The sequence below is a fragment of the Miniopterus schreibersii genome, assembly GCF_964146895.1.
Source record: "Miniopterus schreibersii genome assembly, chromosome: 7".
Classification (NCBI taxonomy): Eukaryota; Metazoa; Chordata; class Mammalia; order Chiroptera; family Miniopteridae; genus Miniopterus; species Miniopterus schreibersii.
Genome location: NC_138108.1, coordinates 4,541,848 through 4,556,975, shown reverse-complemented (window position 1 = coordinate 4,556,975; position 15,128 = coordinate 4,541,848). Strand labels below are relative to the sequence as shown.

Here is a 15,128-nt window from a genome sequence, read left to right as displayed (position 1 = left end):
AGATTTGGAAGTGTTCATCCATTCTTTATTCAAGTATTTTCCTGCCCTGTGGCATACTTTAGAATACTCGCTGCTGTACAGCAGCTCTGAGGCTGGCTTCCCTCTCTTCAGTGTTTCTCTAGTCTGGCCTTTGAGCCTGTTACTGCCTGTTGATCCATCTTCTGGTTAGCTGATGCTTCTGGGGTCTCCTGTTCGCTGCTGAGCAAAATCCACTAAAGTTTCATTTCAGCTATTTTATTCTCAGCTCTCGAATCCCCATTTGGTTCCTTTTCAGGGTATCCATTTCCCAGTTGACATTTCCTGTTTTTCACTAATTTTTAGTGTGTTTTCCGTTAACCCTTGAGCACGTTTCTCTGTAATTCTTTAAACATTTTGATAATAGGTGCTTGTCTCCTAAAACCAACATCTGGGCCCACTCAAAGCTGGTTCTACTGGCTGCTTTATTTTTCCATGTTTCTTGGCTATGTCTAATGATGCCTTGGTTTGAAAAGCAGGCATCGTGGACTATGTCGTAGCGATCCTGGGTTTGTTGTGGTCTGCTGAGTGGTGCTGTTCTGTTTTAGCACGCAGTTAGCTTGCCTGAGCTCTGTCTGTGAAATTCTCTCCGCTGTGGTAGGCAACTGGGTGTCTCTGCTTTTCATCTCCCCGCCCTTCAGGGCTCCCCACATAGTTTTACTGTCAAGAGATCTGGGCAGAGATTGTTTACATTCCTCAGGCCAGTAAGGTTCCCACCTCTGCCACTTGAACTATGTGGGGGCTGAGGAATACATTGAAAAGTGCAGGGAATCTGCAAGTTTCCCCAAGCTTTTCATTTCCTTGGGGCTCCCTGGGGTTCTCTGTACTTTAGCAGCCTGTCCCGGGTGCAGGGGGTTTATCATCACAGTCCTCCCACGGCTGTCTTGCTTCCAGAGACCCCCCCCTCCCCCCCCAGTTTCTAGCTGCTCTGCTGCTTGTCCTCTACCAAGTCCGCACCTTCAGCTGGTACAGCTGTGGGTTTTCCTGCCTAAAATAGCTGGGAACTTGCCCAGGCACAGGGACCATGAATGCACCATTCTTGCCCAATTTCAGTAGCTCTGCCCCGGTGAGCAGACACTTCTCAAGCTGTTCTCGCCATTGGTCAGATTCCAGTGTCCTGAAGTGATTGTTTTTAAGGAATCTGTCACGCTTGATTTCTGTAGAGGGAACTTGCCTGGCCCCTCATGTTCCTACTGCTGGAAACTTCAGGCACTATTTTGGGCCCTGGGGACATAGCAATAAGTAAAATAGATATTCTATCAGGAGAAAGCAGACCTCAAACAAATAAGCCAGTAGAAATATAATATGTCAAATGGTGGCATGTGTGCCCTGAAGAACAGTGCATCTGGTCATGTGTCTGTGCCCTCCTAAGTCCAAGGTGACAGGGAACAGATAGGGCCCAGCATAGGAGCCTCTCTGTACCCACTCATCAGGTGGTTGTCATGAAAGAAGCATGTGTGTCAGCCTTGAGTTTTAACATCATCATCACAACCTGGGGGCGGACTAGGCAGATGCAGGCCGAGGTGTGCTGGGGCAGAGGCCCCTGGTGCTGCTGGCCAGAGCTGGAGCCGAGGCTGGCGGACAGTCAGGCTGGATCTGGGGATGAAGATCGGGGAGAAGAGAAGTCGGACACCCTCCGTGGGTAAAGGAGCAGAGGGAGGCTGCTCCCAGTGCAGACGTCTGGTGACAGCCGGCCTGTGAGGCTTTTCCTGAAAAACCAAATTCAGATCCCTGCTCTCCCCTATTACCCTCCTACACCCAGGAGCTTGAGAAATTAGCCAATTCTTACTGTTCAAACCTGCTTCATCCAGACTCTGAGGACAGTGAGGTTCATCTAGACGTTCCAGAACGTGCATGGTTTACTAATTAATTGTTTTTCCTCATGACGTCCTTGCCAACATAAGAAAACACCTTCATGTGTCAGGGGTGGGTTTGCAGTTCTGGTTGGAGGTTTCTTGTTAGCTAGCCCCACCCCTCCTCACTCAGGGTTGGGGGGCACACCTAGTCCCCGAGTCTCTTCTTCCATGACCCCTGTTTGAAGCGACCACAAGTCCTCTTGCCCTTGAAATGCATGGTGTCCAGACGCCGCTGTGAGGCTGCTTCCTCCCTCCCTCCCTCCCACCAGAGCTTGCTGCTGTCCCTGACTCCGGTCCTGCTGAGCCTCCAGGTCTCCGAGTCTGTGTCTTACGTATTTTAATAAGCTTGGCTTTTCACAGAGCATTTTGCCATTATCACCGCATATCTTGCTGTTTTCACTTAAACTTCAGAAAACATTTGAGCAGGCAAATTAAGCAGCTAAAGCCATGGGGTAGAAGAGCCAAAGAAGTAAAGGTCTTGGGGTTTTTCTGGTTTCTATCCTGTGGTTATTTCCCGAGCTGGGCTGGTGGGTAGACCAGCCATTGCCACCCTGATGTGTTTTGTGAATGGAGAGGTTGCTGTCTGGAACGACGTCTCAGCATCACTGCGCGTCCTCAAGGACTCGGGACCTGCTCCGTCCGCAGCCCTGGGCCCACACTCCCAGAAAGATGCGAAAGGGACATGGTCCGTTCCTCAGGGAAACGTTCACTGTGCCGCCTGCCCAGTCCCTTGTCCACCCTTCCTCTCCTGTGCGGAGCGTTTCCCCTGATTTTTACAAAGAGTGAGGTTTACGGTTCCATGTTCTAAGGTGTCTCAAATTTAAACTGTTGGTAGCAGTCTTATAATTATTTTAAGTGGAAAACACACTTGATACTTTTACTTGTCATATATAAAACCACTTGAATACATTCTGCTCTCTGCGTTATATCTGTAAGAATCTGAGTTTTCAAATGCATTTAGTGGTTAACCTTAGTTTTATTTTCAGGCCAATTGCTTAGAATCTGGTTTGTCTGGAGTATTATGTATCTAAAGCCTCCAGTTAAGCATCTTGTGTCATAAGGTCACCGAGCTGCCGTGGGGAAGCCTCGCATTAGAACACCTCAGTTCGTGTCACCTCGGGTGCCTTTTCTGCGAGGGTTCTTCGTTTCTTGAAGTAATCGGTTACCCCCAAGCTTTGCCTTCTGTAATCTGACTCCCGCCGGAGCGCATAAAGGCCAGTAATTTTAGTAAAATTCCTTCCCACAGTGGCATTTAAAACCCCACCCTAAGGAGGCATTTGTTCCGTATCCCTCACCTACTTCCTTCACTAAGTGGGTTGCCAAATATGTTTAGCTTGGAACTCAAGAGCTGGGAAAAGTTAGCGAGTGGCGGGGGTTTCACGCCTGCCCGGGCCTGGGGCACCGGGGGCATCGCCGGGCTGCCCGCCCTTGAGGGAGGCGTAAGCTCCTTCCCGCCCAAGCTGCGGAGCGAGGACCGAGGGCGCCGCCTCTGCCAGGCAGAGTGCTCACGGGAAGTGTCGCCCACTGTGTCCCCGGCGTGCCCACCGCAGAAGGTTCCTGCACATCCCCCATTGTTCCAACCCCCTTGGCCAGAGCGCTGCCGTCAGCGGGCCGGGTTCTCAGCCGCTCTCTGCTCACACCTCCCGCCACCGCACCTCGCGCCTCCGCCGCCCGGGTCGCTGGAAGCGGATTGAATAGGATTGAATTCGGCTCTTGCGTGTCTTTGTTAAATTGCACTTTCCAGCCCCGCTGGCCCAGCTCAGTTTACCGCCGCTCCTTGCGTCTCGGGAGCCTGGACGAGGCCTCCATGTCCTTTTTGCTGATATTAGTGTTTCTTAGGAAAACGATGACAGTGACTTGCTTATATCTATACAGCATACGGACTTTCAAAATCAGAGAACTTAGCACATTTTCTCCATCAGTAAGCCATGATTTTAAAGGAGTCAGCAAGACGACCTCATTGGCGGGATGGAGAAACCTAGGCACTGACAAGAACTGCGGCTTCCAAGGTAGAGCCTCAGGATGAAACCGTCTTAACCAGGAACCATCCACTGAAGAGTGACTTTCACATCCGTTTTCTTACATTTATGCATCTGACATTAACATGATAGTCTTGAAAGCACCAATGTATTTGCCTGTGCTTTGCCAGTAGAGAAGCGGTGGCAAAGCCAGCCAATTCCCCAAAAACAGTCATGAGTGGACGGCTCTGGCACCTGGTCCTTTCCCTAGCCTTACACTTAACACTGAGCTGCAGTGGGAGTCCGCTCTCAGTAAAGGGTCGGATACACTGTGGTCACCAGTTTGTATGTCGATAGGCTGACCTGCAGAGACTGTCTTGCACATGTATTTGTCGTCCAGGCTAAAGTACTTTTGCCAGCCTGGACTGAGGTTAGCCAGTGACCATTTATTTCCCATTGAAATGGCATGTAGACGTTTGCTTTGTTTCTTAGCGTTTCAGATTCCATCCTGGCAAGGAAGTGGCAGGTCACCAATGCCTCTGTGAAATCGTGATTCATATACCCATTTCCAATGGGTGCCGCCACGGCTTCACTCCCTGGAAAAGGGCTGAAATACGACCCCACTGCCCAGAGCACCTGCCACTCACTCTGACCACAGAGCCACTGCTTTTGTTCACTAGGGGCTGTCATTTTCCTGAAATAATCATACACTACACACACTATTTGATCACTGAGGTGTTGATAATTTAGTAAACTGAACTCTGCACCAAGGCCGCAGTATAAATCTTACCTGGCTGTCCCAGCACTGACCTGAGGGTCCCTAAGTGGAAATTCAGGATGGTGCGTAGCTAGCACTTGGCTGAGCTGCCTGCTCAGGTGAAGCCGCAGCAGGAGAAGGCAGCTGCCCTGGCTGTGGTGAATGAGCCAGGACTGGGGGTTAGATTGACCATGAACCCGGTGTTCCAGGGAGGACCAGCCTGGATTCTCTGATTAGACGGGATGGGAAGAGAACGGCGGGTGAGACCGTGGACTCCAGAATGCTGCTGCGGCCTCCTCTCTGTGCTGTCTGCCTTGAGCTCAACCTCAGCTAGGCACTGGGGACCCTTAGGCCTCGGAAAACCCAGCGAGTCTGCCTGGGCCTCCTCAGAAACAGGCCTCTACAGGGCCCCAAGGGGGGCGAGCCAGAAAGATCTGGGCAGAAAGAGGGTGCCCCCAGGCCAGGCTGTCACCATGGACTTGTCACTTGTCTTGGGCTCGGTTTCCATGTCAGACAAAATAATGGAAGAATCCAGAGAGTCATCGTGAGAGTTAAGATGGAAGGTGCTATGGAAGTGGAAGGAGGGCTCCTGATGGTTCTATCAGAGGCGCCACATAAATGCTCTCCGATGTGCGCTGGTGAGAGTCCATGCGGCCCCTGCCCCCAGTGAGACAGGCCGCCTGTCAGAAAGGCTCTGGGATGGTCTGGGCCTGCGGGTTCTGGTCTGCCTTTGGGGACCACCTAGAAGTCAAATCCCCTTTCCTTAAGACCATTTGTCTTGGGTGACACTGTCCAGTGATGGCAGATGGCGCTATCTGTGTCCTAAAATGAGCCTAGAGAGACAGGGCTGCACCTACCCCCCGCCATGCCCCACAGCCCTACCCAGAAGCAGTCCTCCCGGGAATCTGAGCCTTCAGATCCCTTGAAAACTGACTCAGATGAATCAAATCCACAAAAGACTGGGGCATCCAGAATGACTGGAAATTAGTTTGAAAATAAAACAGGGTACTCATGTTTGCAGAATAGAGCTTTCTCTTCCTGTTGGCAGGTTTAGAGGAGCCAAATTACAGGGTGTTGAGTGGACGACAAGGAATCAGGGGAAGGATTGGTTAGATGATCTTAAGGACCATGGTCACCAGGGCCTAATGGCCTGGGGCACCCCCTCCACCCCCAGACTGGGCTGCCAGCTTCCTCCAGGGCCCACCCAGCTCCCTTTCCCACTTCCACAGCAGGCCAGCGCCTGAGTTCAGATGGACACAGTCCTTCCTTAGTCAGTACCTCTGTCAGACACCAGACGAAGCTCTGGTCGATTTCCTACTGATCTTTATTATTTAACCCGCAAAGGACAGTGTGATCTCCGAAGTCCTAGCCGGGGGTGGGAAAGGACCACAGGGCCCCGATTACCCTGAGCATCACTCAGCTGGCTTTGATTATAAATAGGCATATAACATCTCATAGATGCTGTTGTTTTGTTTTTAACTCTTCTCTTTTTACAGTTGGAACTTCTATTTTGAGATAACTGTATATTCACATGCAATTGTTAGAAATAATAGAACAATCCTATGTACCCTGTACCCAGTTCCATCCAATAGTAACAGCTTGCAAAACTATAGTGTAACACCACAACCTGGACGTTAACATGGTACATTCAGGACCGTGAGCATCTCATTGAACCCCTTCCCAGCTGTGGCCATGGGTGTGTTCAGCAGGTACCCCACTTCCTAAAGAGGTGGGCTGGCATTCTGCCGTGCTTCTCATGAAGAGATGTGAGCAGAGGGCAGCCTGCCCCTGAGACCCTTGGAAATACAGACCCATTCGTAGCTGTGGTTGGGCTAAGGCCTTTGCATTTCGTGGCAGGTGCCTGCTGGGGGACTCACCCCTCTGGGAGCTTGTGGCAAGGTGTCCAGAGCATTCACCCCATGTCTCCTTTGAAACAGGAGGACCATGACACCATGGAAGCTGATCTGGACAAAGATGAGCTGATCCAGCCCCAGCTTGGAGAACTCTCAGGCGAGAAACTTCTGACCACGGAGTACTTGGGAGTAAGTACCACATGAAGGGTTTGGCGGTCCTGAAATAGAAAGGAGAGATGGACCATTGATGAATTGAGTGTTTGCCATAACACATGAGGGTTTGGTCTGGTCTCTTACGATACTGTGTTTATGAGAAGTTCCATGTTAGCCAGCTTGCTTCCAGTGGCCCTGAAGTGCATGGTGGCCCTAGCTGCCTGTCTCAAGGAGACCTGAGGATGAACAGAAGAGGGATTAGAATATAACTAAAGGGCACACCCCAGAGACCTTCATAATACCTGAAGGTCTGCCCATCCTTAGTAGTAAGCACCTACTTGTCCAGCTTCTTAATTTTTGTGCACCTTATGTGTTAGAAGGGAAGTCTGAGTAGAAGAAAACAGCAGTATTAAGTGATTGCAGTTAAAATATCCTTCACCCAGCCGGGCATGGTTCAGCGGTTGAGCATCGACCTAGGATCCAGGAGATCAGGGTTTGATTCCCGGTCAGGGCACATGCCTGGGTTGCAGGCTCTATCCCCAGTCAGAGGCATGCAGGAGGCAGCCGATCAATGATGACTCATCATTGATGTGCTCTCTCCCTCTCCCCTCCTCTCTCTGAAATCAATAAAGATATATTTTTAAAAATAATAAATAATAAAATATCCTTCTGCAAATTTGACAAAAACATATGACCATACAAAAGCACATTGCTAGGGCCCCCTCTGGATCCTAGAAGCTTTAGTTCCATCAGCTCCGTGGTAGTTCTGTCCCCAAGCATCAGCCCTGCATCCACATGCTTGAGTCTCTTGGTCATGAGATGCTGGGTGCAGCTCCTGGCACAAATTCATGATAAAGTTGGGGAGAAGGTCAAACATGTAGGCCAGCCAAATCCACCTTCTACAGTGCCTTTCCCGAAGCTCCATCTGGTGACCTCCACATAATTTTTACTGGTCAGAACTGGGCCGCATGGCTCCCCTTCAAGGGAGTCTGAGAAGGTGAGTATTTTTAAGTAGACACATTTTGTGCCCAAAAAAATCAGTACTGTTGGTCAACAAAGAGAATGAATATTGGGTAGACAGCTAGCAGTGTCTGCTTCAGCTTCCAGATTATTTTCTATGTGGATGGATGGATGATGGATGAATGGATAGATGATGATAGATGATAGATGATAGATAGATAGATAGATAGATAGATAGATAGATAGATAGATAGATAGATAGATAGATGATAGATAGATGATAAATTAGGTACCTGTAATTTCTTACAAGAATTCATACTGCTATATAATAAATATGTCATATTTCTTTAAGTGATTCATCCATACTCAAAAACACATCAATTGTTTGCCTCCCACATGTGCCCCAACTGAGGCCAGGGATCAAACCTGCAACCCAGGTATGTGCCCTTGACCGAGAATCGAACCCGCAGCCCTTCGGTGCGCAGGCCGACACTCCAACCCCTTAGCCACACCGGCCAGGGCAGAAATGTTAATTTTTCACGAAACCAAAATGTGTCCATCTTTTTCCCCTTCTTACTTTCAAAAGTCGTTCTTCTCCAGAGATGTGATGTTACTGTATCAACTGTTTTTGTCTCCTTTTTTCCATGTTTGATTTTTTAAAATTTGTACTGCTAAATGGTGTAATATGCAAACCTATGGGGGAAATTTGAATAATCTGTGGCACTATCCATCCTCATGTATCTGCAAAGCCTCGTATTGCTATAGATTGTTTATTAAACGTAGTAAGTTGTGCCTCTAGGCCAGCTCTCAGTATGCCTCCTCCAGCCCGCTCCTCTTCCTTCCGCCAGATCATGACCAACACGGGGAAGATGAGGCGGAAGGGGCCGGCCGGCGTGGAGCGGGGCGGCCACGAGCCCCTGCGCAGGCCCGTCACTCCCGGCGGCCACAGGAACGGGTACCCGGTGTAAGTTTGGGCTAAAGAGATCTATTTTCTTAAGCTCTGTTTTAATTAACTGCAATGTCAGGTATATGTATATAAAATTTCAAAATAAAATGTCCCTATTGAAAGCATTTATCCCTTTATTGTTTATCTTCTGGGGATTTTTTAAGGAGGTTGAGTGTCCCCACCCCCCAGGCCTCTTCTTCCCAGAAGTGAAGTGGTTGGATTTCAGCATCTCCAGGCCTCTTCCCGCCTTTCTGCAGGCGGAGCTGATGTGGGCCAGTGTGATTTCAAAGGAAAGGACCGGAGGAACAGTAGGTCTCCAGGAAGGACATTCGTTGTTTCTTTGCCGCAGCCTCTCACTGTAGCACGGGGCTCTTTGTTGAGATGGAGTATCACAGGATAAGACACCGAATCAACTTATATTTAGATGACTTTTTAAAGCAACTATAAGCATTTTTAGCCTCCAAGCTTTATTGATTCTTTGTAGCCTTTCTTTTACATAAACAGCACTTTAGTCTGGTTACCCAGAGCCTCTGGTCTCCCTGGTGAACCAGGGGCCTAGACAGACCCCGGTGGGGTCTGGGGGAGCCCCAGGCTGGGCAGTCCAGTGTGGGCAAGAGAGAAGCATTGCCTGTGGTCTGGGCAGCCTCTTTTCCTGTCTAGAGAGAGAATGCTAGCGAGAAACAGGCGCAAACAGTGGATTAGAGAGAGCAGGCAAAGAAAACCCTACATCTATTCATCAACACATAAGGGCCATAAAATATTTCAAGTGAATATGCCGTATTTTACTTAGAAATCCCCTATAGCTATGCAATATAGCTCTTTCCAGTTTTACTCCATAGTAATTTTTTAAAAATATATCTTTATTGATTTCAGGGTTGGGGGGGAAGAGAAACATCAATGACGAGTCATTGATCGACTGCCTCCTGCAGGACCCCTACTGGGGATCAAGCCTGCAACCCTGGCATGTGCCCAGAATCGAACCTCGATCTCCTGGATCATAGGTCCATGCTCAACCATGAGCCACGCCAGCTGGGCTACTCCATAGTAATTTGTAATGATGCTGGAGCTATGGCAACGAACAAAACACAGAAAGTGCCTGCTCTCGTGGAGCTCCCTGCACAGATGCTGGGGACGCCGGAGCCCCCAGCACTGGATCTTGCCGAGTTCTGTTGCCTGTCTGGGACCTGACCTATAATATCAAGGCCCATGCCATGGATCAGTACTCTGAGATCTGTTTGATTTTATTTCAAAACTAATCCTCATGTGCTTCATATTTCAGGGTTTTTATTTTTAATTAGTAATATACAAACATCATGCCTTTTTCTCTTAAACCTAAACCAATATTTTTTAGCCTATAGAAGAGTTGAAAGAATATTGCAGTGAAGAGCTTCCAGCTGTTAACATTTTGCCAGCTTTGCACACTCTTGCTCTCCTTCTATGTGCATAATATACATGGATATAATGTTTTACTGAACTGTTTGAAAAAAGGTTGCAGACTTTCAACACACATCTCCTAAGAATTAGAACATCCTGTACTTAACCATATTACCACACCTAAGAAAGGTAATATCAATTTAATAATATTATATAGTATACCAAGATTCCCTAATTGTCCACAAAATGTCATTTATATCTGAGGGGGTTTTGTGATCCAGAATATAGCCAAGTGTCAACTACTAGTAAATCCAGTATATAAACATCATATCTTTTTCCTTCCATCCCATGTAATACATTTTTGAATGGAGGAAGTAACAGGAAGTAATAAAATACATTTTGTTTGACATGGGAAAGAGGACATGGAATCGTCATTTTTAAAAATTAGATTCGATAGGCTGGTCAGCATGGATTGCGGTTGAGCATCGGCCTAGGATCCAGGAGATCGCTGTTCGATTCCTGGTCAGGGCACATGCTCAGATCGTGGGCTCAACCCCCAGTAGGGGACGTGCAGGAGGCAGCCAATCAGTGACTTTCATCATTGATGTTTCTGTCTTTCTCTCCCTCTATTCCTCTCTCTAAATCAATAAAGGTACATTTTTAATTAAATTCCATATAGTTCCCTAATTTTTCATGATAAACACATCATAGCAAGCACGTGCCCATCTGTCCTAGGAGTGGGCCCTACGAAATGGTGGTTAACCCTCCCCTGACGGTATTTTCTCCATCTAGGCAGAGTCCTGTGTCTGCTTGACTCCCTTTGCAGTGGCCAGCATGACATGTCATGTCTTTTCTGATTGGATGCATCTCTTGGCTTATCTGCTTCATTCTTGGAGGAAAAAAACCCAGAAAATTTATGCCTTAAATTGGTTGAAATGTCATGCCCCATGTCACTCAAAGCCAAAAGATAGAACAGTGTCTTAGAAAGGTACTAAGCCTCGAATCACTAAATTTTTGAGAGTTAACATGAGCAAGGTAAGAGCACTTCCTAGTTCCTGCCAATACCCTTAAAAGGGTTTAATATCTAGTAGCAGTTGAACAAAAGAATTTCAGGCACTTCCACTCTCTGTATTTGTTTGCGATGCTACAAGTGGTCAGCAGTCAGCTCCCTCCTGGCTCTCTGTGCTGATTGCTCCTTTTCATTTTACCCTCCAGGCTGGAAGACCATCCCGTCTCCCCCCAGACGTCCCGGCGAGCCAGAAACGGCTGCCTCCCGTCCCCCCCGAGGGCCCACCTTCCAGTGTGCAAGGCAGGCGAGCCCGGTGCTTCGGAGCCTCGCCTGTCGACTTCGTGCAATAGCCCGGGCAGCGTGCGGGGGCAGCCGGGGGCTGCTGACTTCTAAAAAGTATTTTTCAGATGCCAAAAAAAATACATATGGGTTGCATCAGAAGCGTACAAAGTATTTTCTTTAATTTTCAAGAGGAAATTAAAAGGATGTGAGCCAGATAAGACCCTAATCTCCATTCAGACGGGAAAAACAGCAGGGGAGCCGGTCAGACTCCGGCATGAGAAACACCTGAGAGCGGTTCCCCCTGCTCGCAGCTGGGGCCAGACGCTCCCAAGGCCGCGTTCGGAGCAGCGGGCCAGCCAGCCCCAGGGCTCGGAGAAAGAAGGCTGCTGGGGACTCGGGGAGGGTCTCCTGTGTGAGCGGTTCGAGAGGCTCCGCCAGCTTTGGTCATCTTTACATGTTTTATTAGAGCTGCAAACACTAATACACCTTCACTAAAAGGTAATTGGTTCAATTTATCCAAAGGTTTCTGCTGCCAGGGCGGAGATTTTAGGTGGTCTAACAGTTTTTGCCAATTTAACCTAGTGCCATTGAGTTTAAAATGGTTTCAAGTTCCATAGGCCGGAACCTCCAAAAAGTTGCCTTTAGGGTAACTTATTTATCAGTTACATCCTGCTTTTATCAGAATGACCAGCAGGGTGGCCCTCTGTCTCGCACTGGCTGTGAGCATGGCCCTGGCTCTGTCATGCTGTTGATTGCCAGGTGGCAACATCGGAGGTCGTCGTGGACAGAGGGCTGAGTGACAGCTGATGTTGGCGATGTGGGCGTTATTGTTATTTTCAAGAACAGTTGGAGGCCCTGGCAAATTCTGACTCCTCAGATGAAGACAGTGGGCATCCACCAGGGACTCAGCTTGGCGATCACCGGCAGTCGCCAGGGCCCTGCCTGCGGAGGCAGCCGCTGCTCACCAGCCCCTCCAGATGGGCGACCTGGGGCCAGAGCAGCTGTGCGTCCCAAGCCCTGCTGCAGGCGCACCTGTTGGCCCGCTCTGAACCGGAGACCACAGTCCACGTGTCCCATCCTCTGCCTGCTCCTGTTTTCTCAGGACTCCCCATCTGCCAACTCCCTTCCCGCCTCGGCGGACTCAGGAACACTGACCCCTTTGCCCTCCACCTGCCAGAGACCAGTCATATCAACCTCTGCCCACCCGCCCTGCCAGGCTGCCCCCAGCCTCGGGCCAGCACCTTTACTTCCCCTTTAAAATCCTTTTACTTGCCCTGGCCGGCTTGGCTCAGTGGTTGGAACATCAGCCCACAGACTGAAAAGTCCCGGGTTCGATTCTGGCCGACGGCACATACCTCTGTTGCAGGCTCAGCCCCAGTTGGGACACAGCCAACCGAAGTGTCTCTCACGTCGATGTTTCTCTCCCTTTCATACTCTGAATAGCAACAGAAAGAATATCCTCAGGTGAAGACTTTAAAAAATCCTTTTAACACAAGTTCTTCCCTGGGAGAATCCAAGCCTCGGGTTAATGGTTTCCCTAGACCCCCTCCGCTTCTGGTCTACAGTCTGTCCTTCTACCTCTCTCAGGCTTGTGCAGGCTCAGCCGCCCCAGGACCAATGTCCCTGCCCCAGCTGACCTCGCTGCCGCCATCTCCCTCCTGTCACCCAGCCTCTACATGAGGAAAGGTGGCCAACAGGCTTCGGCTTCCGTGCTTGGGATGCTGTGGGAGACTGCGGGCTGTGGCCAGGCTCAGCGATGCAAGCGCCCTGCCGGTGGGCAAGGAGAGGGAGGGCGGCGGGCTAGGCGGCGTCCCGATCCCACTGCCTTCCGCGTCGTCCCTTCCCTGCCCGGAGCCTCACCTGGCTTCCCCCGACCCTTCCCGCGCGCAGTCCTGCTTCTCCAGCTCTTTCTTCCACCTCTGTTCTCGCTCACCTTGTGCCCGTCCCATCCCGGCTTCGCCCAGCCGCTCCCACAGGTCCCCTGGCACACACGGCTCTCTGCTGAGCCTGGCCTCCTGGCCTCACCCCAGATCCGGCCTCCCTCCAGCATGACCTGCGGTCGTGCGCTCAGGAGGCCGCCTCCACGCCTGTGTGTCAGTCAGCACTAAGGTGGAACTGACAGGAACCTGCGGGACCCTCACTGCGTGATCAGCAGTGTAAGGCCAGAAAGTGGTGGTTTTTAATCTTCACTCAAGGATATTTTTTCTAAGTTGCTTTTCAGAGAGAGGGAAAGGGAGAGAGAAAAACATCAATTGGTTGCCTCCCGCACACGCCCCGACCGGGGCGGGAATCAAGCCTGCAACCCAGGTACATGCCCTTGACCGTAATTGAACCCGGGATCCTTTAGTCTGTAGTCTTACTGCTCTAACCACTGAGAAACCGGCCAGGGCGAGAAAGTGAATTCTTTTTCAGCAAAGGGCTGGGCCCCACAGTGCCAGAAGGAAATGTTCCCAAGAGGAAAAGCCAAGATGTGGCCCGAGGAAGGTTACTCTCAGTTCCCCAACACCAAGACTGTCTTGAATATCGGCATCACCGGCCTTGTCCCTGGCCCTGGAGCTAAATTGCCCTGCCCTGTCTGAAATGGATCACAGAGAGGAAGCCAGTACTTTCTCCCAGAAGCCTTGGGGGCACACAGAGGCTGCCCTCCAGCAGCTCCCAGCTCTCGCTGGCCGAGGGGCTGGGGAGACCTCTGCAGAGTGGCCTACAGCGGAGGGAAGGGTGACCACTATCTGGTGACTGAACCAGAACCATACAGGGTCTCGGGAGAGCTCAGCTTCATTCCTCCTTATAAGCCCACTGAGCAGAAAGCACAGACAAGCCGGCCCGTTGTCCATCGAAGAATGGATCAGAGACATTGAAGTTCTAGTTCCAGACCCAGCCCTCAGTAGAGACTGTCCAGCAGATAAAGCCACCCTTTGGGTTTCATACCAGAAACAGATTCCTTGTTTGGGTCAAAAGAGAGGTATTGGGAAGTCAGAGCTGTGCCCTTGCTGCAGGTTGGAGGAGACCATGGAAAGACTTTTATATTTAAGATAAAGCAGAGTCCACATTGCAAAGGTACTAGAGAGATTTTTTTAAAAACTGAAAGGGTTAAGGGAGCAAGTCCAGACTTCACAGCAGTGCTGGATATGGACCCCTTGGGCTGTAGAAAGAGAAGAGGGGAGGTGGGGCCAGAGAAGAAGGGGTCCGAGTCACCGTCCTGAGGAGAGCTGGGCAGTGTCGTGGGGTGGAGCCTTCTCCTGTCACTTCCCCTGAAGGTCTACAGGATGGGGGTGGGGCACCCCCCCCCCCCAGGCTCAGCTCAAGGCTGCCCCTGGGAATTAGGATAGTTCCTGCCCCGAGGGTGGGCAGAGGGATTCAGACCTGAAGGCCTCTGGGGCAACTCGGAGGAAAGAACCGTACCTCTGGGGCTGCCGGATTTAGCAAATAAAAATACAGGACACCAAGTAGAATTTGAATTTCAGAAAAACACAAATGCTTTTCAGCTTGTCTCCGTGCTCCAGTGTGAAATTCCATGTCTCATTGACCACAGGGCCCCCAGCCTGCGCTTCCCCGTGCTGGAGCCAAAGCACTCCCCACTGCACCCCAGGTTATAAGTACGGTGCATCGGGGGCTGCTTAGAGGGTTCCCAGGCTGCACAAGTAAACAAGTCCCCAGGGGCTGGCCCAGGACGTGCTTTTCTTGGCTTTGCAGCCCAGTGCAGGAAAGAGCATCCTCAGGAGCTTCCAGAACAGAAGTCCACTGAGCTCTCTCCCAGCCTCCAGGGACTCCAAGCCAGGGGAGTGGCTGCCAGGAGGACAGCAGGGAGAGCCTCACCTGCCCCCTCGGCAGCCCCCAGCCAGCCAAGGGAGGTGCCCCAGGCCTCAGGCAGCAGAGAAAAAAACAGATAGGGTGGGAGGTGTCCTGAGAAGGCTCCTCAAGGCCCAGTCTCTGACGGTGGAAGAGGGAGCATTTCTCTGAGGCCT

At 50.4% G+C, this 15,128-nt stretch overlaps 1 protein-coding gene across 2 annotated transcripts in view; it reads left to right on the top strand.

Annotated features, from left to right (window-relative positions):
- Positions 1-14,216, top strand: part of ARMC9 (armadillo repeat containing 9) — a 74,105-nt gene extending 59,889 nt beyond the window's left edge. Inside the window, exons 20-22 of one of the 2 annotated variants that reach the window (XM_081142780.1) lie at positions 6,524-6,628; positions 8,401-8,516; positions 11,088-14,216. In XM_081142780.1, coding sequence (XP_080998906.1) covers positions 6,524-6,628; positions 8,401-8,516; positions 11,088-11,274 — 408 coding nt within the window. In that variant the 3' untranslated portion in view covers positions 11,275-14,216. The remainder of the gene's footprint in view (positions 1-6,523; positions 6,629-8,400; positions 8,517-11,087) is intronic. The other variant, XM_081142781.1, reaches the window with a different exon arrangement.
- Positions 14,217-15,128: the final 912 nt, after the last annotated feature.